Genomic DNA, 25,579 nt, shown 5'->3' with positions numbered 1-25,579 from the left:
TACAGCCATTCAAAGTGCAGAATTTAAACAAGATCTCTCTGCTCTGAAAAGCAGTGGGCGGAGAGCTGAAGTTACAACAGTGAGGAAAGCTCTGAGAGCTGATTGGAGGGAAGGGACACACCCCTCTTCACAAAGCACACAGGAACAGAGCTGAGGCTGTCAATCAGCTGGAGATCCCTCCCCATCACCATTTTTCTTTTGGTGTTAGGAAAACTTGTCAGAAGTGACTCATGCTGATAGCAGATGAACGAAGCAGAAGATAGAAATGATACTTCGTGCTCTGGATTGAGATAAGTACGCACTATAAACAGAGGAATATGCTTTGGTAATACATGTCTGAGGTTTACAACCGCTTTGAAGACAAACCCTGGTCAAAGATCGGCTGCACACCAACAACCTCTCACAGGGGGAAAAAAAACCTGGGGCTGGAGTTTAGAACAGGTTCGTGAATCGTGTGACAACACTATATTTTTATCAGGACAACTTTTCTTTTGTCTATAAAGACTTTTAAATAAGAATTACATAATTTGCAGAATTTATTAGAACACAGTTTCCAAAGAAAAAAAAATGTAAATATCAAAATTTTGTAACATTTTAGGCCAATATGTTTTCTGCTACATGTAGCACCCTACAGGTAGGTGCTAGGCAAATGTATAGTGTGCCTTGTCTGCCTAACAGCAGGACCATGATTTATTTTTGCCAGGGTGTCATGGCTTATAGGTGTGTCTGCTGAGAGGGGAGTCTCCCCACTGATTCCTGTGAGAGGCTTCTCATAGGGCAGTGGAGGAAACCCAATCAGCAGACACATTCAGGCTTGTAACTACCCCAGAAGGCAGATTATGCCACAAGGGATTCTGGTAGTGGGTATAAGTTTGAGGGAAGTACGTGACTCTGTGTCTTTGGCGGGAGCAGAGTCCCAGGAGGGAGAGAACGACTGTCTCTCCTCCTGTCTGAGGAAGCGGATGTCTCGGGGGGCCGCCTGAGAATCCAGAGAGTGCTGAGTTGAGCTGAGGGGGATCTGGTGTGCCGAGAACCAGCGGAGAGCGAGAGGGGTCCAGTCCCAGGAAAGCCTACACAGGTCGTGAGTACAGAAGATTGCCCCTGGGGGTCTGCCTGAAGTGTTATAGGGGATCACTTCGGAGAAGGTTCTAGGATCCAGATATCAGCTAGCTGCCTGTAAAGGGGGTACCTGGGTTGAGGACCCTGAAGTGACAGAGGGGGTACCTGAAGAGTTAAAGGGGGCAACTGCAGTTTATTGACAGTGTATTGGTTGAGAGTTGCAGCCATACAGGAATTCATAACAATCTACCTCAAGCCAGTGCAAGGCTGGAGGAAGAAGTCAGTGACTTTGCAGTGCAGCAGCGTTAGAAGCTCATTATTCTATAGTCCTGGATCTTCTGGACTCAAAGTCGAGGATTCAGCACTTCCTTCAAGTTAGTGTGTTCCAAGCGTCAGCGAGCTTTGGCTAGCGTCGGCTGGCGTCAAGACAGCGTTAACAGACATTTTATGAGAAAGTCCCAAGTTGTACTTCGTTGAGCCTAAAGGAGTATCCCACTCATTCCCTTCTCCCATCCCCTTAAATACAATAAAAACAACAAAACAAAGATGCCGATGTTGTTAACGTCTCAGTTCTCACACCCAGGGTCGCAGCTCACAAGGGCTGGAGAGGTAACCGGTAACAATGGCAGACCCATATCAGGCTCAATGCCTGGAAAACCTGCTACATACATAATATTGGTAAAAAAAAAAAAAAAAATAGCAATAAGCGGAAAGATTTAGGTCATTTTTATTGTTTTTTTTTTTTTTTACTAGTAATGGCGGCGATCTGCAATTTTTTGTGGGACTGCGACATTGCGGCGGACATATCAGACCCCTAACTGACATTTATGACACTAGTACAGTAATCAGTGCTAAAAATATGAACTGTTACTATAATAATGCCATTGGCAGGGAAGGGGTTAACCCTGTGGGTGATCAAAGGGGTTAATGTATGCCTATATGCTTACTAACTGTGTGGGGAGGGGGTTCTGTGACAGGCACAGACAGATCGCAATTTCAGCTTGGCTGAAACTGATGATCTGTCCCTGCCTGTCTGAGAGAAGGTCCACCTGCTTTGTTTACATAAGCAGGCGGGTCTTCTCTCCATTTCCCGGATGATCGGGGGAGGAAGGCGGCAATCGTCATCTCTCCCCCCCCCCCCCCCCCCCCCCGTGGCCCGGCATGTCTAAACACAGCGGAAACGTGGCTTCGGCGGCGCCGGAATCACATGCACTTCAGTCACGTAGTACTATGTGACTGGACGTAGGGGAGCTGCACTGCCACAGTAATATTACTGTTGGCACTTGGCAAGTGGTTAATCTCTGTGTATCACCTGAGGCTAGTCATTTTATTGGGTATATGTGAGGGTTTACAACCACTTTAAGGGCTCTTTCACACGGGCGTTCCTTTTTTTTTGCCCGACTTGTGTCATCCGGTCCGTATGTCCGTTTTTCATCCCATCCGTTTGCGGATGAAAAACTGACATAATGCATGTCTATGTAAATACGGATGTCTGCGGATGACACCACTGACATCCGTTTTTGCTTCAGTTACGTTTTTTGAAAGGAAGAAAAAATAGGGTTCTCCTCCGTTCAAAAAAACTGAACTGAACTGACAAAAAACGGATGTCAGAGGATGATCATCCGATGACATCCGTATTTACATAGAGATACATTATGTCCGTTTTTCATCCGCAAACGGATGGGATGAAAAACGGACATACGGAACGCCCGTGTGAAAGAGCCCTAAGGTTCAGCGCACAAGTTGCTTGGTGTTCAAGCAATATGCTAGCAGACAGATCCTACTGAAAAAGTTCCCATTTTGGACTAACGCGTATTGCGTATAGGGGGGCAGAGCCTTGGGCATGACATCATTCACGGCCATCTTGCTACAGAGCCGAATGCCGGGATATGTGTTGAACATGTGCATTTAAGTTAGCACTGGCGGCAGTACTTCACTCTGTAAGCGTAATACTTATCTTTTATATATTAAAACTTTTAAACGGAGAGCATTAGCTCTTGTGTGTGCAGAACCATTATCCCTGAGGGGAACACAGCTTGCTTTGACCTTTCTGGTAATGCAGGTGTCATGTTCATGAAGTGAGCAGACAACCTATACGGTGGTGTAGATATGGAGCACTTTTATTTGGATAGCAGTGGCACAGTGGTGATGGCACTATTTATTGATCAGTTTGATTTTACACAATTTTGGAATGTAAACGTAATTTTGGCTGTACACTGTATAATTTGAGTTTTTCCCCATTTTGTAGTATCGTTTTTTAGTACATGGTAGATTTTGGTGGAGCTACACTGCTTTTTTATTAATTTATGTCATTATTGAGTGTTGTGAATTTGCTTAATTGGTGTTAGCTGACATTACTTATAATATTCTGAATATTTTGAACACAGGTCACTAATTTATCACTGTGGTTGCGCTAATTGATTTAGTATCATATTGGTCCAGACCCCCTGTGTTTCCAGCGACTTTAGTGTGGTCTTCATGCCTTCAGTGTTCCCAGTGTCACCCAGCATATCACCATTTACTCTCTGTATGTTCCTGCCTGCAATCTGGGTCCCAGCAGCTGTCATATCCTCTGACCACTTGAGTGTACCCGTAACTCGTATTAGTTGTGTGCCTCAGCCAGCTTCAAGCCTTCCTGCACTGCCATTATTCCTTGTGTGCTCCTGTCTGCCACCCATAACCAGCACCTGTGCATTTCTGGTCTGCAGCTTGCTTTAGTATTTGTCTGCATTCCTAGTCTGCTTCTTGCTTTAGGTCCCCAAGCACTTCAGCCTGTTGCAGTGATCCCATGTGACTCCTTGAACTCCTGCCTGCTCCCAGTGCCTCTGTATTTCCACGCACTCCTGCCAGTTTTGGTTGTACTAGCTAGTGACATGTGATCACAGCATCTCAGAGATGCAAGAGACCCCTAATTGCATATCAGCACTTAGTTCACAGTAGCTGTTTCCACCAGTCAGAGGGCCACACCCTGGGAATCAATTGCAAAAACCCAAACCCATAGTCAGGGGCTCTGATGAAAACAAGGTGGCTCCTTAGACTAATCACCTTGGCTCTTGTAAGGGCTCCTACCTTCACTGTACTGTACATGTAGGCATGCTGGATTCTCTCACTGCTGCCAACAGGTACTAGGCCTATCAAAGGCTCTCTTTGCGTCATCCATGGCCAACACCACTGTCTAGCCTCAGCTGCTATTAATAACTTTTGGTTAACCAGTGCGCCCAATTTTAAGAAAAGTCTTACGCGACACTCCGTACATTGACTTCCCTGATAGGTGGCCACTGTTAACCTTCTCCTTCTGCTAACCTCTCTGCCTAGTCCCCACTGTATACATTCTAAGTTAGTGACCCAGAGCAAGTATGCAACCAGCAAAGACAAAGTCAGAACTCTTTCATATTTATTATAGGCCATTGAAAGTATTCACAATATTGGATAAGCGTAATAGCCTAGAACCCAGCATTTTCAAGTAAGGGCAGCAATGGCAGTCTACATATTTTTTCAGTGCCAGTTTCCTGTGTAATGTATCTTTATGCATGGTACATGTATATTTTGTCAGCAGAGAATTATTATTTCTACATTTACTAGTATGTTGCCCCAGCAAGTGATCTGCTTCCATGGGAAGAGTACCCTCAAATAAATATACTAAAGATAATTGCTAATGTGGGAACAATTCTAGTGTGTGGTAACAAAAACAATATATATAAATGTTCTGAAAGCGGAGTTTCAGTATCTATGTTCTAAAAAATTTGCTTAAAGGCCAAAAAATTACTACCAATAAATAAATGGGAAAAACAGCCTGCAAGTAGTTTACAGCTGAGCATTTATCAGGCTGCAATCCTGTTCATTGAAAGGATGGATTTTAGGGTTCATGCACACTGCAGCTCAAAAAAAAAAAAAAAAAAAGCTTTTACAGGCCTTTGAGCTTTAATTTCTCTACCTAAAAGCTTGTGCTTTTTTTGTGCTCTTCGGCACGTTTTTTTTGTTTTTTTCACGTTTTTGATCTTTTTAAAGCTTCTGTGAGCATACGTGTCTCCCCCTCAGCCAATTCTTTTCAATTTATTTGGTGCATTTTTTGCACTTGTACATGCTTTTTCACACATTTTTGTGTGCTTGGGCATCTTTTCTGCTCGAAAGCTCCTCTCAAACATGTGAGTTTAACGGGGGGGTTTCTGTCTGTAAGCTCTTATACCTGTAAACTCCTTAAAAAGCCCAAGAGTTCATGGACACATTGGCTAACATGGAGGGAAGTTTCTAGACAGAAAAAAATGAGCGCTCAAAAAAACTCAAAAGTCTGTAGGCGCAGCTTCTTTCAGATGCAATGTGCATGAGCCCTTAGGCATTTACTTTAAGCTGGTCAAAAATGATGCACTGAGCAGGTGAACAAGAAAATTTCACATTATCTAGACCTACCTGCAGAGGATCTAATCTTAGCCCTGATATTCTTCCTGTATACTTGGATGTAGTTGCTTGGATGCAGTTACCTTACTTTATAAAATGACCCAGAATCTAAGCTTACGAAAATTCAGGCAAAGTGTTTTTGTGTTCTGACCACAATCTTTTGCATGTCTCAGAACATGAGGCTGTACAGAATACAATCATATGAAAGTACATTACAGTCCTACTGAAGAATATTAAAAAAGGCTTGCTGAAAATATTCATACTACATTTTGAAAAACTACAGTGGGGAAAATAAGTATTTGATCCCCTGCAGATTTTGTAAGTTTGCTCACTTACAAAGAAATGGCGGGTCTATCATTTTTTTTTTTCCAATAGGATTAAGGTCTGGAGACAGGCTAGGCCACTCCATTACCTTAATGTGGTTCTTCTTGAGCCACTCCTTTGTTGCCTTGGCGGTATGTTTTGGGTCATTGTTATGCTGCAAGACCCATCCATGACCCATCTTCAGTGTGCTGAAGATGTGGCTGAGTCGGTCTGTACCTTTAGCAGAGAAACAGTCCCAAAGCATAATATTTCCACCTCCGTGCTTGACTGTAGGGATGGTGTTCTTAGGGTCATAGTCAGCATTTTTCTTCTTTCAAACACAACGAGTCCCCCTCCTCAAGAAGGCACATGTACAGTCATGCCAATGAACATCAAAATGATTCAGAGAAGGATTGGGAGAAAGTGCTGTGGTCAGAGGAGACCAAAATTGAGGTCTTTGGTATTAACTCGACTCAGTCAAGCATGGAGTTGGAAACATTATGCTTTGGGGCGGTTTCTCTGCTAAAGGTACAGACAAACTCACTGCCACATTGAGGGGCCAATGAATGGGGCCATGTATTGTAAAATATTGGATGAGAACCTTCTTACCTCAGCCAGAACACTAAAGATAGGTCATGGATAGGTCTTCCAGCAAGACAATCCCCCAAAACATACTGCCAACGCAAAAAAAGGAGTGGCTCAAGAAGAAGCAAAATAAGGTCATGGAGTGGCCTAGCCTGTCTCCAGACCTTAATCCTATTGAAAATTTATGGAGGGAGCTGAAAAGTTGAGTTGCCAAGCGACAGCCAAGAAACCTTAAGGATTTATAGAAGATTGGACCAAAATCCCTCCTGAGATGTGTACAAACCTGGTCACCAACTACAAGAAAGGTCTTACCTCTGTGCTTGCCAACAAGAGTTTCTCCACCAAGTACTAAGTCATGTTTTGCTTGGGGTTTAAATACCTTTTTCAGTCACTGAACTGCAACTTAAATTTATAGAATTCGTTTTTTGTGTTTTTGTCTCGATTTTTGTTTATTTATTCTGTCTCTATCATTTAAAATACACCTATGATAAAAAATTATAGACCCTTCACTTCTTTGTAAGTGGGAAAACTTACAAAATCTGCAGGGGATCAAATATTTATTTCCCCCACTGTATGTTTAAAAATGGTAAATGGAGCAGATTTTCTGATTTTAGTACCATTGCATTTAGACCTGGTGCAGGGATTTTTGTCTACACAGGCAAAGGTACATTTTGGGCTCCCCCGCCATCTGCAATGCAACCACCATATACTCTGCGTGTGTAATAAGGGGGCTGGTTTATTCACTCCCCACACCCCCTCTCTGTCTACAGCTGCGCTGGTATGTCCAGGAAGACATAATGCACAGAATGCAGGTGACAGGAGTGTATAATGCATTAGTAGGAGTCAGGAGTACAAACCAAAGATGTACAGGAGTAAGTAACACACAGTGTGGGGGTAAGGAGAGTGCAAAATTCCCCCTGCAAGCAGTTCTCTCCCTCATTTTATCCTTTCAGCAAAAATCCCCACTACCTCTCATCCAAAAAACAAATACAGTCCTAATCTGCATGCTCAATCCCCCAGCACAAATCCTGTCTGCCACCCAGAACAAATCCTCCCCTAAAACCCCAATTCCCCCCCCCCCCATCACAAAACGTCTTTCCCCTTTCTCAACACTCCCCAAATCACCTCTCCTAGGACAATCCCCACTTCTTCCCCCATTGCAGCAATTATCTCTACCCCCTCAATTTCCCCACCCAACACAAACCCTCTTCCCCTCCAAGCACAAATCTCCCCCCCCCCATATCCTCCCTCCCAGCACAACCCCCCCCCCCACCCCACTCCAGTACAAGTCCTCCCCAACTCCATTTCCGAATCCCTCCAGCACAAATCTTCCCTCTCCCAAATCCCCCTCCCAGCACTAATTCTCTCTCCCAAACTCCCCTTTCCAGCACAACCTCCCCTCCATCAAGGAAAGATTCCCCCCAAATCCTCTTAAGCACAAATTCTCTTAACCTCCCAAACACTGGCTCCCAGCACAAAACCAGTCAATTCTGGCACAAATCCTTCTTCCCCCAAATCCACCACACCCGCACAAATCCTCTCTGTAGTTCTCTGTAGTTCTATCCCACCCAAAATCCCCTCCCAGTACAAATTAATATCTCCTAACTGTACTGGTTTTGGCGGGACCTTCCTAAAATTTGAACAAATCCTGGTGTCCCATGCCGAAACAAGTCCTGGCGCTTGGCTCCACCAACTTGCCTTGCAGGGGTGTATTAGGTTCTATTCACATCTCACAATTTGGAATCGTGGGCAGAATCAAAGCGACTCCGTCCATGACTTCAAACTGTGTGGCAATGGTTGCACAACGTGTGACATGTATTTGGGTACCATTATCCTCTAATGGCACCCCAAATGCGATGCAATTCTGCCTTGTGACAGGATCACATTAAATGCTACTTTTTAAAAATCACATGAAGCAGGAACTGTCTTCCCCCCTGGCTCCTCCTCCTCCTGTCTGTGTGCATGATAACATCGTAGCCGAGGAGGCAGCGGCAGCTCCAGTGAGATCAGCTTGATGTGTGCACTGTGGCGGCTGCCACAGAGGGGGAGTTTCCAAAGTGTGGGATCCCGGGCACCCCGCAACAGATGTGGCTGTGGGATAGGTGTCCCGGGTGCTCTCGGTAGCGCGTGCTGTCAGGTTGGTTACCGAAGCTCAATCTTTCCTAGACAGTATAAGCAGTGCACATAACATGTAAATCATTTTCTGCTATCCATACAGTTGATTAACCAATCAATGTTAACACACCAATACAATACAAGTGGCACACCAATGCCAGCTCTTCTAAGTGCTTTGCTCTTCTTTGTTGACTGTCTTTTTGTATTTTAAAGCAGGACTCCTAAGTGCTCCCAATCTCAGCTTGTTACCTGTATGAAAGACACCTGTCCACAGCAGCTTTTAGATTCCAATCTCTCCACCATGGCCAAGACCAAAGAGCCATCCAAGAATGTCGGGGACAAGTTTGTAGACCTACACAAGGCTAGAATGGGCTACAAGACCATCGCAAAGCAGCTTGGGGAGAAGATGACAACAGTTGGTGTGATTATTTGCAAATGGAAGAAACACAAAAATAACTGTCATCTCCCTCGGTCTGGGGCCCCATGCAAGATCTCACCTCGTGGCGTTTAGATGATCATGAGAATGGCGAGGAATCAGCCCATAACTACACTGGAGAATCTTGTCAATGATCTTAAGGCAGTTGGGACCATAGTCACCAAGAAAACAATTGGTAACACACCGTGAAGGACTGAAATCCTGCAGTGCCCGCAAGGTCCCCCTGCTCAAGAAAGCACATGTACAGGCCGTTTGAAGTTTGCTAATGAAAATCTGAATGATTCAGAGGAGAACTGGGTGAAAGTGTTGTGAGCAGATGAGACCAAAATCAAGCTCTTTGGCATCAACTCACCGTGTTTGGAGGAGGAGGAATTCTGCCTGTGACCCAAAGAACACCATCCCCACCATCAAACATGGATGTGGAAACATTATGCTTTGGGGGAGTTTTTCTGGCATGGGGACAGGACAACTTCACCGCATCAAAAGGGACAATGGATGAGGCCATGTACGGCCAAATCTTGGGTGACAACCTCCTTCCCTCAGCCAGGGCATTGAAAATGGGTCGTAGATGGGTATTTCAGCATGACAATGACCCAAAACACACAGCTAAGGCAACAAAGGAGTGGCTCAAGAAGCAGCACATTAGGGACCTGGAGTGGCCTAGCCAGTCTTCAGACCTTAAACCCCTAGGAAATATGTGGAGGGATCTGAAGGTTTGCGTTACCAAATGTCAGCCTTGAAACCCAAATGACTTGGAGTGGGACAAAATCCCTCCTGAGGTGTGTGTAAACCTGGTGGCCAACTACAAGAAACGTCTGACCTCTGCGATTGCCAACAAGGGTTTCTCCACCAAGTACTAAGTCATGTTTTGAGAAGGGGTCAAATACTTATTTCACTCATTAAAATGCAAATCAATTTATAACTTTTTTAAAATTCATTTTTCTGGATATTTTTGTTGAGTTCTTCTGTCCATCACTGTCAAAATAAATCTACCTTTAAAGTTATAGACTTATTTCTTTGTCAGTGAGCAAACGTACAAAATCACTGTACATTCTTAGTTCGGATACTATTAGCAGCTATGTAATTCTGGCACTGTGGTTATCATACTGGGAAAAGATCGTATTGTTTATCTGCCCCTCCTCTACAGTTGTCTATTCTCAGAATGCCTTTTATTTTGTGAATATTTCTAAAACTTTCCAGCACTCTGCAAAACCAACATTTCTAAATATATACAGTATCTCAGAGCTCAAACCAAATCACCTAAAATGGACTCTGAACCATAATTTTATTGCATGATTACCTAGCCTGGACATCTGTAACGCTTATGTAAAGTCCTGTTACGAACAAATAGCATCATCCCCATTCCCTTTTACCTCCCTATTTCATCATAAAAGGGAATAAGCAATACACGCATAGCTTGGAGAAAAGAGAGCATATGCTAGCTCTTGAATGGTAGGCGGTGTACACCTATCAAATTTAATATCCCAGGTAGAGGTATGTTCATATTTTATGTAACAATATAGGTTATGGCAAGCCGACAGATATTTTCCTCTCATCTTTTGTGCAGACAAATGAGGACATTTCTGTGGAAAAAAATGCACATTTTCAATGCTGCCGCCTGTGGCAATGTTTGTTCTTCAGCCTTTTACATTAAGTGAGATTGATGGTTATAGTTTATTCACACATGTAACATGAATCACCAGGTTGCTCTGCGGCATTAGAAAAACAAGGTAGACATTCTAGCAAGGGGTGGGAAGAGAGAGCCTAAAGTCAAGTTAGCGTACTAGTACCTAATCTTGACAGATACAGATCTTCTATTTCCTCCTTGCATGATTCACCTGCTCTTACCAAAACATCAACAGCATTTGTTCTTATCTAGCAGTCTTCCAATGTCCCTATTTCATTTCTAAAGTTTACTGCATCTTCTGCCTGCTTACTGGACTGTGATAGAGCATCCATAAAGCTGAACTCCAGAAATTCAGCCACTTCCTAAAATGTGCTGGTTTAGTAGGAGATAGGGCTTGGTTCACATTTATGGATGTCAGGAAACTACTGCTACTACTTTCCTGACATATACAGAAATGTGTTGCTGTTTAGCAGATGCACAGGAATGGCAATAATAACAGCACAGCCAAGCACTGGCACACTGTTCAGTGTGGTGCAATTTTACAAAAAGGTCAGGGACATCTTTCCCGCTTTTTATCGCAGGTAGGGCAACCCATTGAAATGAATGGACTGCCCTACATGCATACCCACACATGCACAGATGTGACCCAAGGCTAAGTTCACAGTAGATGCAGTTCTTGTATTTCCTTAGTCGGGGAATATGTTATTGATAAATGTATCCATTGAGATAAAGTAACATAGTATTTTATTTTGTATACCATTTGCCATTCTTTGTCACCAAAATAGCCTCTTTCCTCCCTGTCCTTATACAGGGATTTTTTTTTGTTGTAGGTTTGCTAGGCTATGCTCACAACACCATACAGGCGTAGGCGATATATGGGTATATCACTTTTGAAATAAGCCTTGATTGCTAGTTCTTATAAGTTCAACGAGATGCATCTCGTCACGTGGCCTTATTTCTTTTATACATAACTGACAGTTTTACTGAGCGCTGGGAGTACAGCTATGCCTATACTCCCAGCGTTCTGACAGGACAGACTCTGCTTTCTCACACAGCAGCTTCTCTACCTACCTTTTCCCTCTGCTGTCCATTGACAGAAGGTTTTGCAACTCTGCAACTGCTGTAGTGGAGGCCAGAAGGTCCAGCGTTGGAGCGCCGGAAGTATAGTGATATTTGTAGTGTCTGCACTCAGTAAAAATGTAAATTGTATATTAAAATGATAAGTTCAAAAGACAGCATGAACCTCATTGGATTTAACCCATAGGTTATCTGGCACATTTTAGAAAGTGGTTGAGTTCCGCTTAAACACTGTCCAACTACTATATATGGTGAGACTTTAAAGAGGTTGTAAACCTCAGATTTGTTTTTTTTTTTTAAACGAACACCTGAAAGAAAAAACACATAATGAGGTAGTATGCATCGCACACTAGCTCATTATGAAATACTTACCTAAGAACGAAGCCCCCGCAGTGCTGACCGCTTACCTGTCCATGGGCGACATGTTCTGTCGCCCTTCTTCCGGGTTTGCGGCATCTGGCCATCTGATTGGCTGGATCCGCAATGATGTCATTCCCGCGCATGCACGCGGGAGCCGACGGTAACGGCAGGGGGCTGTGAAGGAACAGCACCAGCGGCCGTTCCTTCCGAGCACATGCGCCAGTGACGTCACTGGCTGCATGCAAAGTAAATATCTCCTAAACGGTACATGTTTAGGAGATATTTACAGTACCTATGGGTAAGCCTTAATATAAGCTTACCTATAGGTACAAGTTGTAGAGGAGAGGAGGGTTTACTTCCTCTTTAAAGGCACAAACCAAAATATTGAAAGTTTATAATAAAATTCATTCTAACATTTTGCAATTACTAAAAAGTCTTATACAATATGCATGGACCCTACTGTTCAGAGATGTCCCAATTGTGGTGTGATAGAAAGTGATTTATACTGTCCAGACATAATGTTTGATTATAAGCACATATACCCCATTTGGGACAACTCTCAACAATGAGGTCCATGCATGTCCTATGAGACTATTTTAGTAATTGTAAAATGTCTATTATTTTAAAAGAATGCATTTCGCAAAAAACTTTGTACATTTTAATCAATATTTTGTTTTTTTCTTTTAAAGTCCCACCATATCTACTGGTTGTATGTCTGAAATAAATAAGGGATGTGCACTTATAGGCCAATTGAATAATTTGTCTTTAAACACTGTTCAATGACGTAGGAAGTTTCAAAGCTGTAACAGAATATAGTGCTGTGATCTTCCTGGCTGTGCTTATTGGCTGTGCTTATTGGCTGAATATAATTACAAATGTCATGTCAGGTAAAACACTTCACATATATGTAATTCAACTGTATATTTAGCAGTTTGCCTGGAGTTCGGTTTAATATGCACGTTCAAAACATTTATCTTACTATCTCCAATTTGTTTTGTGTAGATGTCAAGTTTCTTTCATCAGCGGGGCGCTCACAAATGAATAGCCTTAGGTAAGATAAAGTAACACATTTCCCACACCTAACAGTCTGTGCAATTACAAACAACATGGTCTAGAGAATCTTACAGAAGACGCTACTACCGTAACACAAGCTGCAAAAAGAATTCCCTTGCTTTTTTCAACAGGAGATATTTGTGAAAAAGCAAGAACCGCCCTCTTTACCCTACAGGTTCATATGCTTTTGTTATAAGATCAAGTACAAGGAGTACAGGACAGCTACATTTTAGAGCTACACTAGATCATCCCCAATTTTTTTTGCTTTTAACGCTGAAAACGAGGCTGATATAAATAGCACAAAATCATGCAGATCTTTAATCATTAGTACATCATTTACTTTATGTATTTAAATTAGGGATAGACGATTATCAGCAGGGCCGATATGCACTTTCCCCGATATCATCGGCATTGGCCCCTTAAGTGGCCGATATTGCCAATATTTTTGTGACGTCATTCTGCCTTCTTAGGCCGCCTCAGACAGCCTCGTCTGGAGTCGGGACTAGTCTCGCGGGAGTGTATCACAGCCATACACCCACCCATAGCAGCCCTGTGCCAGCCAGCCACCCACATCCACAGGCCCTGTACCAGCCAGCCACAGGCACTGTACCAGTGAGCCAGCCAGCCACCCACAGGCCCTGTACCAGCCAGCCACAGGCACTGTACCAGCCAGCCACCCACAGGCCCTGTACCAACCAGCCACCCACAGCCCCTGTGCCAGCCACCCACCCACCACAGGGTGCCAGCCAGCCACCCACCACAGGGTGCCAGCCAGCCACCCACCACAGGGTGCCAGCCAGTCACCAACCACAGAGTGCCAGCCAGCCACCAACCACAGAGTGCCAGCCAGCCAGCCACCCACCACAGGGTGCCAGCCACCCACTACAGGGTGCCAGATAGTCAGCCATTAAGCATTAAACAAAAATTAACATGTTCATTACCAGATTTGTGTCAAAAATTGTCTTTATTTTTCAAAACTTTAAATGTACAAAATATTGGCCGATACCGATACGTTGTGACCGAAATATTGGTACCGGCGCTGAAAAAAAAAACATATCGGTCTATTCCTAATTTAAATACAAGTTAGTAGCTAATTTGACTTGGTATCAGCCCCTTGCAGCCTACTGTACAGCTGAGCTCAAAGGAAGGGAGGGAGGAATAGCACAAGGAACCAGTTAAACTACAGTTCAAAGAGCATGCTGATAGGTGGAGAAAGCAGAGTGACAGTGATAGGAGCTCTTCAGTGCATTTCTCCTTCTACTGACCAGTCACAGAGTTGGGGTGGGAAGCAGACCTGAAAGTGAAAATGCAGCAGAGAATCTGGTACCCTTCCCTGCCAAGCAGGACTACCCTAAGTGTTAAAGTGTTACTAAACCCACAACAGTAACATCAGTCTGCAGTAGAATAGAATGTAGGGGGCACTGGTGCGCTGCTACGGTGGCCTAATAAAATTAAATAAACGTGGGCTGAACTGCTGCTACCACCAAATCAAATACTCAATCACTTAAATAATTGTAAATAGCTTACTACTGAAGTGGTGAGCTGTTCTGTTTAAACTAACATAATAAATATACAATTAGTGTGAATCAAAGTTGCTCAGAGCAATAACATACATAAAATTCAGTGACAAAACATGTATACACAATATCAGTGTGAAAAATGTCCAGAAAAAAAAAAAAACGTTCCTACCAATATGTCAATAAAAAGTCGTATAAGTTGTATAAACCTTAGAGAACAGTGAAAAATAAGAAAAACTTCTCCCAAGTGAACTTGGTAAAAAAAAAAAAAAAAAAAAAAAAAGTCCACCGTCCAAGTGCTCCACAGTACATAAAAAATTGGATTTTTGTACTTCCTGTAAAAATCCATTTCTCTGAAATCAATTTCTCCGAGTTCATCGACGGACAAAGCGCTCCATAAATCATAACTACTGGGTTATATTGCCTCCTCCAGGAGTAGGAGTAGGCAGAACAAAAAACACTTGGCTACACCCATGGGCCATCCTCAGTTAGTATATAACCCCCCTCTCTGCTCTAGGTAATCAGTTTAGTATCAGGCAGTATTAGAAGTATCAGAACTCATTAGAGGGGTGGGTGCTGTGTCGTCAACTCAGAGAAATGGATTTAAGTACTAAAATCCCATTTTCTCTTTGTTCATCGACGGATACAGCGTTCAATAAATCATAACTACTGGGACGTCCAAAAGCAGTGCCAATAGAAAAATGAGGGGTGGGGAAAATAACCCAAAGCTAAACATAAGAGCCCTATCCAGGACACAGGAGCCCCATCTGAAAAATAAATACGTAAAGAAAAAACACTCCTCAAAAAGGGAACAGCCCCCCTTAAACAGCAGCCTGCAAAACTTTGTGGCCCAAAAGAACCATCCGCAGATGCCAAAGTATCTACGTTTTAGAATTTTGTGAAGGTATGCACTGACAACCAAGTGGCTGTCTTGCAAACTTGAGATATTGATGCTTGATGACTGAAGGCCCAAGTAGTACTTGAGTAGAATGCGCAGTGACAGGCAAAGGAGGAACCGGACCTTGAATAGAATAGGCTGAGCTACCATCTGTCTGATCCATCTGGAGATGGTAGCCTAAGAAGCAGCCAGTCCTTTTCCTTGGTCCATCCGTAACCACAAAGAGTGAGTGACCTCCGAAATGACTCCGTAGCTGCCAGATACACCCAAATAATACAAACTACATCCAAGGTATGCAAAGCAAATTCCTTGGGATAAGCCGGCTTGGGACACAAGGAAGGCAACAAAATGTCCTCATTCAAATGGAAGTCAGAGACAACTTTGGGCAGGAATGAAGGACAGGGACGAAGAATCACTTTATCCCTATGGACCACTAAATAGGGACTGTGACAGGATAATGCTGCAGATTCTGATACCCTACGGGCCAACGTAAGAGCCAAGAATGCCACCTTCTGGGATAACCTAGGCAAGGGAATCTCCTGAATATTCTTAAATGGAGGTTCCTCGAGAACTGTCACTCGGACCAGCGCCTGGTTGTATGCGACACTGCAAAACGTTTAACTGGTGGGCAAGTCTCTGTCCATGAGGTTATGTCATGGCTGACCTAGTGCGTAGCTGCGGTCTGCACACTCTCAATGGCTGGGCTGGGGGGACCACTGGATCTAGATTATTCAGCCCATCAGTTGATTGTAGATCTCCCAAGAGAAAAAACAAAAAAGATGCAAGGAAGGAGAAAAAATTGCTAGGACCAGAGATCCCAGCCAGGAGCCAAGGTCTTTAGTCCTGATTAGACAGATTAAAGCTTATTACCTAGAGCAGAGAGGGGGGTTATATACCAACTGAGGACGGCCCTTGGGCGTAGCCAAGTGTTTTTTGTTCTGCCTAGTCCTACTCCTGGAGGGGGCAATATGACCCAGTAGTTAAGATTTATGGAGCGCTGTGTCCGTTGATGAACAAAAGAGAAATAGAGAAATAGAGAAATAAAGGGAAAATCTTCAGTGATCTAAGGTGATTATGCTATGGGGATCAACCACCTTCTATTCACCTCTAGGTGCAATGCACGCTCACCTGAAAAAAGTTTAAACTCTCAATGTGAGCAAACGCTCCAAGTGAATCCTTTGTCTTCCATCGAGTCCTCCTCTAGTAGTAGTGATTTTGCTCCACAAATATGTTTAAACAAAGAAAATATTTCATTGTGCAGTATCCAGTATACTTAAAAAGACAAGAGCGGCTCCAGCTCAAACTGGGTCGGGGTGACACAGGATCTGACATCACAGGCTCCTCCCGACGCATGCGTCACTGGTCACGTGACTTCCTCAGGGTAGGAGCACAGTGACAGGTGCCGGAAATAAATGATCTCAAGCGGTTTAGCATAGTAACTATGGTAACATCATTCTGTGATCACATAACGAGCCTTACATGTACAATCATTACAAGGGACTCACTAGCAAAATATTATCACATCGCTAAAGGGACATTTACAGTAGGTTAATATCGGATATTCAAACCCCATATACAACAACAGTGATACAGATTAATACTAAATTAAACAAGTCCCTATGAATAGGATTAATATACAACATTCATATTTCAGTATTCAATTAATAAAGAATTAAAAAAATGCTAAAAACAATATAAAATACAACCTACAAAATCAATGTGTGAGTAAAAATTAGAAATAAAATAATTCAGGTAAAAGTCTATGTTGTGTGTTTTGTAATTATATACTGTATTTATTATGTTAGTTTAAACAGAACAGCGCATCACTTCACTACTAAACTTTAACATCAGTCTGTATATGCAGTAAAGCATGCTGGTTATACTCATTGTGGAACCTAAGGGGTTAATCATCTGCACTGTGTCAATCTGCTGATAGAACAGAGCCTTGGAGGTACTCTGCACATGCTTAGTTTGGTGTGTATTGAAAGTTTTTTTTTGGGGGGGGGGGGGGAGGGTACATGTGATCAGCACTGTCCAGACAGAAAGACAGGGGTCATGCAGCCTCATAGGACATTCAAAGGAGAATGAAAACTCCACCTACAAGCTTTACACAGTTCTCGGCCAGACAATAAATATATATATATATAAATAAATAAGTAGATAAAAGGTATTTAGCGGTTTCAATTTACTAAAATAATTGCATTTCTATGTTCTGTGTACTGTGGGAGACCAGATATAGTGAATGCAGGATCCTGGGTTTAGTAACACTTTAAAACTGTGTAAACCTACAGAATGATGCGAAGCCCTGGATATGTATCATTCTGTGTTATGTGGCAAGTTATACACAGGAACCTTTCAATGTTGTCCTGCCTCGGAGGGATATAGATTTGTGGCTCAACCGAAGCACATAATCCAAGGACTTTGGATCCTTGTTCAATTTTACAAGAATCTCCCTTTGCAAAGGCCTTGTATGGAACAGAGCAAATGGAACCGCCTTGAAGGTCGATACCATCAGACCACAGGTTGTTGTCCAACAGCAACTGAAGCAACTTATCCGGGGGAAGAAACACCTTGGCTAAGGCTGAATCCAGAGTCAAGCCCAGATAATCCAGTCTCAGAACCGTAGTCAGCGAGGATTTCTTGAAATTGATGATCCAACCGAACTCTTGCAGAGTTCTGACCATGATCGTCAGATCCCCCAACAAGATTGAATGAGAGTCCGCTCTCAACAGGAGATCATCCAGGTACCCCAATACCACAATCCCCCGCCGGCACAGCAGTGCTAATACTGGTGCTAGTACCTTGGTAAACACTCTAGGAGTGGAAGCGAGACCAAAAAGGGTAATGCTACAAATTGATAATGCTCCTCTGCTACCGCAAAGCGAAGAAACCGGTGTTGTCCAGCATAGATAGGGATGTGTAGATATGCGTTCTTGATATCTACGGAGGCTAAGAAATCTCCCTGATGCAGAGACGCTACTACTGTACGGATGGACTCCATCCGAAACCTCTGTACCAGCACAAAGTGGTTCAGGGCCTTGAGATCCAGGATGGAATGCACCTTGCCTTCTTTTCTGGGCACAGTGAATAAGTTTGAATAAAACCCCTGAAAACGTTCCTGAGCCGGAACAGGCACAACCACTCCTTTTCCGAGGAGGAGACCGGAATTCGATCTTGTATCCTAATCGGATCAGTTTGTGAACCCATTTGTCCTGAATCAAGGAGGTCCAGGGTTCCTGAAAGAATGAAAGACGTCCCCCCACCCCAGACTTGGGTGAGGGCGCCCCTTCATGCAGCCGAGGACTTGTCCGCAGGTCCAGATTGGCCAGACAGATTTTCCTGACCATGGCTTCTTGGAACCCCCAGAAGACCTAAACGGTTTATTTTTTTCTTGCGCCTGGGAGGCACGAAAAATACGTTTGTGAGCAGTAAAAGGAGGGCCCCCGCCTTGTACATTGTGCCTTGCCCTTAGGGGATTGGGGAAGATTAGTGCTCTTACCCCCCCTGTGATACCTTTGATCAACTCATCCAGGGACGATCCAAACAGCCTAAAGGCCTTTTTAGAAGCCTGGTCAGCCGACCAGCATTTCAGCCATACCATGCGCCTAATAGCAATCCCCACTGCTGACGTTCTGGCCACCAACAAAGCTGAGTCCAGGGACGTATTACATTTGAACACCAGGGCTTGGGTCAACTGGTCTATTAGTTCCAGTACCGCAGGGGAAAGCCGTGCCGTTTCCAAGTTACTTTTCAGTAACCCATTCAGTAGCAGTTTACGCTACTAAAACATTCACAAAGGTAGCCTTTACATGTGGTCGCAGGTCACATGTTAAATGGCGGGACAAGGATTCCACCCATCTATCCACGGGATCCGGAAAGGTTGGAGACTCTTCCACCGGTACCAGAGTCGCTTTATTAAACCTGGCCTCCGGAGAATCCAATTTCGGTGGTACAGTCCAGCTATTGGACACCGCCTCCACAAAAAGATAATGGCGTGCAAAATGCTTAGGCACCACCAACATAAGCTTAATGTTCATCCACTGTTCATTGTTCAACCACAATAGTATGAAACAATTCTGGACAAGGGAAAACCTTACCCGATTTACAGGATTTGCCGGAGCCAAAAGACACCTGCATATCTGACGCTGTAGGTTCATCAGCCAATTTTAGGGTTTCCCGCACAGAAACTACCAGGGCTTCCAGAAATGTGCATTCCTGCGCGGCGGCTGATGAAGACAGGTCCTCTTCACCTCTTCACCGTCAGAATGTGAAGACACCAACCCCTCAAGGTGGTCTGCGCCCACTGCGACCAGATCTGTCTCAGAATCCGAAGACCCTGCCGATGGAGGTGAGGGCGGAGGGCGTTTGCGGCTGGCAGCACCAGAAATGACAAAAAGCACTTTTGACATCAGGCTTTGCAAAAAAAATGCAATTTCTGGCTGCAACTGTGAATCGGAGGGTCCCACAATCGCTTCCAGGGCAGTGGTGGAGCCAGAGGGCTATCTGGGGTGGCAATTGCCACCCCAGACAAAGTCCTTGCCACCCCTGTTGCCACCCCGCTAAAATAGATAGGGCTGAACGATAGAACGTGGGCGATAGTCACATCGCCGAACATACGATACTCAGTGGTTGTAGAAGGTAACAGAAAAGAGCCCAACATGTTCCGTCTGCCTGCAGCTAGTTCTCCTGACTGAGCGGTGAGCAGCGGCGCCGTAGCTGCACAGCTAACCAATCACGTGTGCCTGCTCACCTGATTGGTTCGATGTGCCGCTACTCACGACGTGATTGGTTCGCTGTGCCGCGCTCACCGCTCGGTCAAGAGAACTAGCTGCGGGGCAGACTGAACATGTAGGATGGATGTCAGGCTGTGTTCTTCTACCTTAGGTAAGTCTCTCTGCATTGAAGGGGACACGGCATGCTGGTCACTACATTGATGGGGGGGGGGGGGGGTACGCTGGTCACTACCTTGATGGAGGGGCATGCTGGTCACTACTATGATGGGGGGCATGCTGGTCACTACATTGATGGGGGGGGGGTACGCTGGTCACTACATTGATGGGGCCATGCTGGTCACTACATTGATGGGGGGCATGCTGGTCACTACATTGATGGGGGGGTACGCTGATCACTACATTCATGGGGGGGTACGCTGATCACTACATTGATGGGGGGTACGCTGGTCAGTGGTCACTACATTGATGGGGGGCATGCTGGTCACTACAAAAGGTAGGTAAGAGACTACTACTGTAGTACTGTCTGACTGTACTAGTGACTGACTGAGTAGTGAGAAGTCTGTAAAGGAAAGGGGATCTATCTTATGGGGAACCTGCCCTTGCCCAATGCCTGGCCTGCTGACTGCAAGGGACCTGGTCCCCCATATAGATCCCTTCTTACAGCAGGCCAGGGTGAGTACCCCCATATAGATCCCCCCTTACAGCAGGCCAGGGTGAGGTGAGGCCCCATATAGATCCCCCCCTTACAGCAGGCCAGGGTGAGGTCCCCCATTAAGATCCCCCTTACAGCAGGCCAGGGTGAGGTGAGGTTCCGTCCCCCATATAGATCTCCCCCCTTACAGCAGGCCAGGGTGAGGTGAGGTCCCCCCATATAGATCCACCCCTTACAGTAGACCAGGGTGAGGTGAGGTCCTGTCCCCCATATAGATCTCCCCCCGTAACAGGGGGGGGTCCTGGAGACCGCATGGTGCGCCGTGGGTGCCATGCGGTCTCCAGGACCCCCCAATGGGGTCCCAGAACAATAGGCAGCTAAAATTCCCTAGCCAGGGACCCACCCAGGAAAATCCACCCCCCTCAAATAAGCACCATAACGGCTGCATTATTACCACCCCGCCCAAGGTAAAATCTGCTAGGGGTAGGGGAATGCCAAGGGTTACACCAGATTAGTCCTCCGGGTGCCAAGGAACCGAGGGAGCCCCTAAGGTCCGACGATTCCAGGGAGGGGCCCGGACTGCCAAGGGTGTTTGGGTGGACAATTTTACTTGTAGTTTATTTATAGTTTTTATAGTTGCAACTCAGGGCGTTCCAGGTCGATCGCCCCAGTGAGACTGTCCACTAGCAGGCTCGTCCCCATCCATCGGGGTACTTGTCATGGTGAGGCCTAGTTTTGGACTATAACCTGCTCACGCTCGCTGGCCAGGCTGGGAGACCTTAAGGATCTAGATTATCCAGTGCAAAACCGCAGCCAGCTGTTGCTTGTAGTTCCTCTGGATCTTGGTCCTTGGTCCTTGGGAACTAACTAGTTATAAAATAAAAAAAATCACAAAACTTTCCCTGTTACAGCTAAGATTGAAGTCCCATCAGGGAGCTAGGTCCTATTCCTAACACTAGGCAGAACAAACTGTTTGATGATAGAGTCTGAGGGGTTATGCCTGCAGGGTTAACCCCCATAGGGGTGGTTACGTTTTTTTTTTTTCCTGCCTAGTGCCTATTCCTAGAAGGAGGAGCATAACCCTATGAGTCATGAAGATAAGGAACTGCATCTGTCAAATGAACGACAGTGAAAATTTGTTTTTTTTTTTCTCAATTTTCAGATTTTTTTTCATTTAGATCGCAAAAAATAATAAACCCAGTGGTGATCATATGCCCCCAAAAGGAAGCTCTATTTGTGTGAAAAAATTATATAAAATTTCTTTTGGATACAGCTTTGCATGACCACGCAATTGCCCATTAAAATAGCGAAGTGTCAAATAAGAAAAAATGGCCTGGTCGTGAAGGGGGTAAAATTTTCTGGAGCTGAAGTGGGTAATCAATAAAATGTGACTCTATAGGTAAGATCCAAAACATACATTTAGTAAAATTATATTGCAACACACACAAAGATGATATAACATTAAGTTACTTACCCTGGAGAAAGTATATGAATTACTACTAACTCAGCCCAGCAAGCATACTTGTTAGGAACTTGCAATCCAAATACACTGGTTGAGCCTCCAGGGTGATAATGATTATTCAGAACTTTTAAAGCAAAAAGTACCCCTAGATATAAAACATAAAAAAGGGATAATTACTTCCAGCACACAGGTACATGCGGAAATCAGAAAAATTACAGCTGCTAAAGGAGGAAACAATTGTCACCAGTGTGTGTCACAGTCTCTTATTCGTTTGTTCATGCTTGCATTACTGAATGTCTATCAATGACAAGCAGTGAAAGAATGTGTTGTACATGCAGACTACCTAATAGTAACTCCATGTAATTTGTATCACTATTCTCTAGATAAAAGTTGTAACATTGTTGGTCATGAAATTTAAGGTTAAAATTTGAACATTTCCCCCATTTCCTTTTAGTTATTCTGTCACAGAGGGTACAAAGAAAAACAAAACACAAAGGGGTGACGTTACTGCTTTGACAAATTCACTTATATGTATTAATGGAAGCTTGAGCTATTGAGCACCTGAAAAAAAAACAAAAAAAAAACAAGCTACCATCTACTGTGATAAGGACAACCCCAAAATCATTTGAAAAAGAGCTCTGTCTTCTGTTGCATATAAATATACAAAATCATATGCTATGCTCAAGGAAGATTTTTTTTTTTTAAACAGTCGTTAGTTTTAATTATATAGATAGAAAACATACCAGAGAATCCAACAGCACACTGCATCTTATAGGATGGGTCATCCAGACTTTCAGCCAGGAGTAACTGAACCAGAACATAAACCACACCAATCAGTTGTGAGAAGGCTGCAATTATTACAGCAAATGACACACTCCCCAGCCTCTGCTCCAGCTTTGTTCCCTTCCATAAGAGTGATACCATATTAAAATACAGATGCCAGTCATCAGCATGGTGGAAAGGTGAGAAAAGCAAACGTTGCCAGTCTCTGTGATAGTAGCCTTCATGTACGCTGATACAAACATAAAGCAGGGGTTTCATGGGGTTTAAAAAAAGATAAACATTAAGTCCCAGCAGGGCTAAAGTCACAGGAGAGATGTTATTAAACCCAAACTGATATAATTGGGCAAGCAACAACAGAAGCCCCGCATTTGCTCCTCGTTGTCTCCTCTGCATTGTGGTACTGCCCTTGATTTACAGATACAGTACTGAAAGTGATGAAGTCATGTGATGTTACATCTAGAAGACAAAATGCAATACATTAGTATGAACAATCTTACAAATACGTATATTTAAAGCTGAACTCTGGGATGAAAAGCATTTAGAGCCGGTTCACACTGCCGCGACCATAAGTCTCCCCATGTCGGAGCGACTTTTTACAGCGATTTTACCGCGACTTGTGAATTATTTTGTGAGACTTATATGACAGACGACTTTGTGTTTGGCCAATCAGAATATGATGTGTTGTGACCCAATTCCCCTTTTCTGTTTTTTTTTTACTAATTTCCTCATTGCCCACCAGGGCCACGTATCAGTGTCCACCAGTGCCACTGCCCACCAGTGCCACGTATGTGTACACCAGTGCCACTGCCCACCAGTGCCACGTATCACTGTCCACCAGTGCCACGTATAAGTGCCACGTATCAGTGCAACGAATCAGTGTCCACCAGTGCCACGTATCAGTGTCCACCAGCGCCACGTATCAGTGCCATGTATCAGTGTCCACCAGTGCCACATATCAGTGCCACGAATCAGTGTCCACCAGTGCCACGTATCAGTGCCACGTATCAGTGTCCACCAGTGCCACGTATCAGTGCCACGTATCAGTGTCTACCAGTGCCACGTATCAGTGCCACGTATCAGTGTCCACCAGTGCCACGTATCAGTGTCCACCAGTGCCACATATCAGTGCCACAAATCAGTGTCCACCAGTGCCACGTATCAGTGCCACGTATCAGTGCCCACCAGTGCCACGTATCAGTGCCACGTATCAGTGCCCACCAGTGCCACGTATCAGTGTCCACCAGTGCCACGTATCAGTGCCACGTATCAGTGCCCACCAGTGCCACGTATCAGTGCCACGAATCAGTGCCCACCAGTGCCACTTATCTGTGTCCACCAGTGCCACTCACACAGACCAAGCAGAGATAATGGAATATATATACCATCACATATTATATATATACCATATAGGCATGGCTGCAATGTGGGGAATGCCTGGCTAATCTCTTCCTTCTTCCTAGAAAGTCTGATAACAAGTCGCTTCAATTAAGGAGGCGACTCCCATTGAAGTATATGGGACAAGTCGGATCACAGGTCTCCTCAAAGTAGTACAGGACCCTTTTCTGAAGTCGGAGCGATTTCAGTAGTGCCAATTAAGACGGCACTGATTGATTAACATTGCTTTTGTTATGTCAAGCGACCTGGGGCTACACAAGTCGCGCTAGTGTGAATGGGCTCTTAAACTTTGCAGTGGGCCCCTCTCCCAGAAGATGATTATTAAGGTGATACACTTACCTTATTCCTCTCTCCTGCAGGCCTCTCTGTGCAACCAGTCTCCTGAACCTTCTTCCCCTCAGTGCCTGACTAGTCAGTGATTCAATGTCATCCCGTACAATGCAGGACCAGTAGTCCTGCACTGTATACACTGTACAGAGGATGATGAGGGCCGCCCACTGGGGCATCGGACAGCTGAGGAGAGTGATGGCTTCCAGGGAAGTGAAGAATTTGGTAAGTATATCAGCTTAATCATCATCCCCTAGGCAAAAAGAGCAGTTAGCCCTTGAAGTTGGGAAAGGGGGGCGGGGGAATCCCTTTGCAAGGGAAAATGTTTTTCATGCCTGGAGTTCAGCTTTAAGGAATAAACAAAAATGTAATTCTACTCTTACCAGTGATCCCCTTTTTCTCGATTCCTCCACAACTGCCTAAAACTGGAATTAACAGTCCTTGTCTACCTGTTGGGGGGAAGAAAATAGACTTTAATGGTCTTGCCCTATCCCCATAGTCTTATCTAAAGAATAGGACAGGCTTCACACATGTACACCGGTGTGCTGCATTAACGTGTTATGTTGCTTGTTTACCTGCATTGCCTTAGGCAGACCCTTTATTTAATTTCACCAGAGCACATGAAAAAACCTACCTGCACCTTTCTTCCAGACGCAATGTGCCAGAACTCATGGTAAGGCAGGTTTGTTGTGAAAGTGCACTATTGAAAATGAATGGCACCCCAAAGCATGTTACTGCAGTGTATCGATTTAAAAAGGAGCACCCGATGTCTTTAATCAGATTCAGGTGCAGACTTCAGTAT

General features: G+C 44.4%; 1 protein-coding gene across 1 annotated transcript in view; it reads right to left on the bottom strand.

The window, feature by feature from the left end:
* Positions 1-25,206, bottom strand: part of RHBDD1 (rhomboid domain containing 1) — a 108,838-nt gene extending 83,632 nt beyond the window's left edge. Inside the window, exons 1-3 of the mRNA XM_082252356.1 lie at positions 25,161-25,206; positions 23,016-23,511; positions 22,285-22,417 (exon numbers count right to left, since the gene is read on the bottom strand). Coding sequence (XP_082108482.1) covers positions 22,285-22,417; positions 23,016-23,448 — 566 coding nt within the window. The 5' untranslated portion in view covers positions 23,449-23,511; positions 25,161-25,206. The remainder of the gene's footprint in view (positions 1-22,284; positions 22,418-23,015; positions 23,512-25,160) is intronic.
* Between the last annotated feature and the right edge of the window lie 373 nt (positions 25,207-25,579).

Source organism: Pelophylax lessonae (assembly GCF_965119305.1).
Source record: "Pelophylax lessonae genome assembly, chromosome: 3".
NCBI lineage: Eukaryota > Metazoa > Chordata > Amphibia > Anura > Ranidae > Pelophylax > Pelophylax lessonae.
The sequence above is the reverse complement of the archived record's forward strand: the minus strand, read 5'-3'. Positions and strand labels throughout refer to the sequence as shown.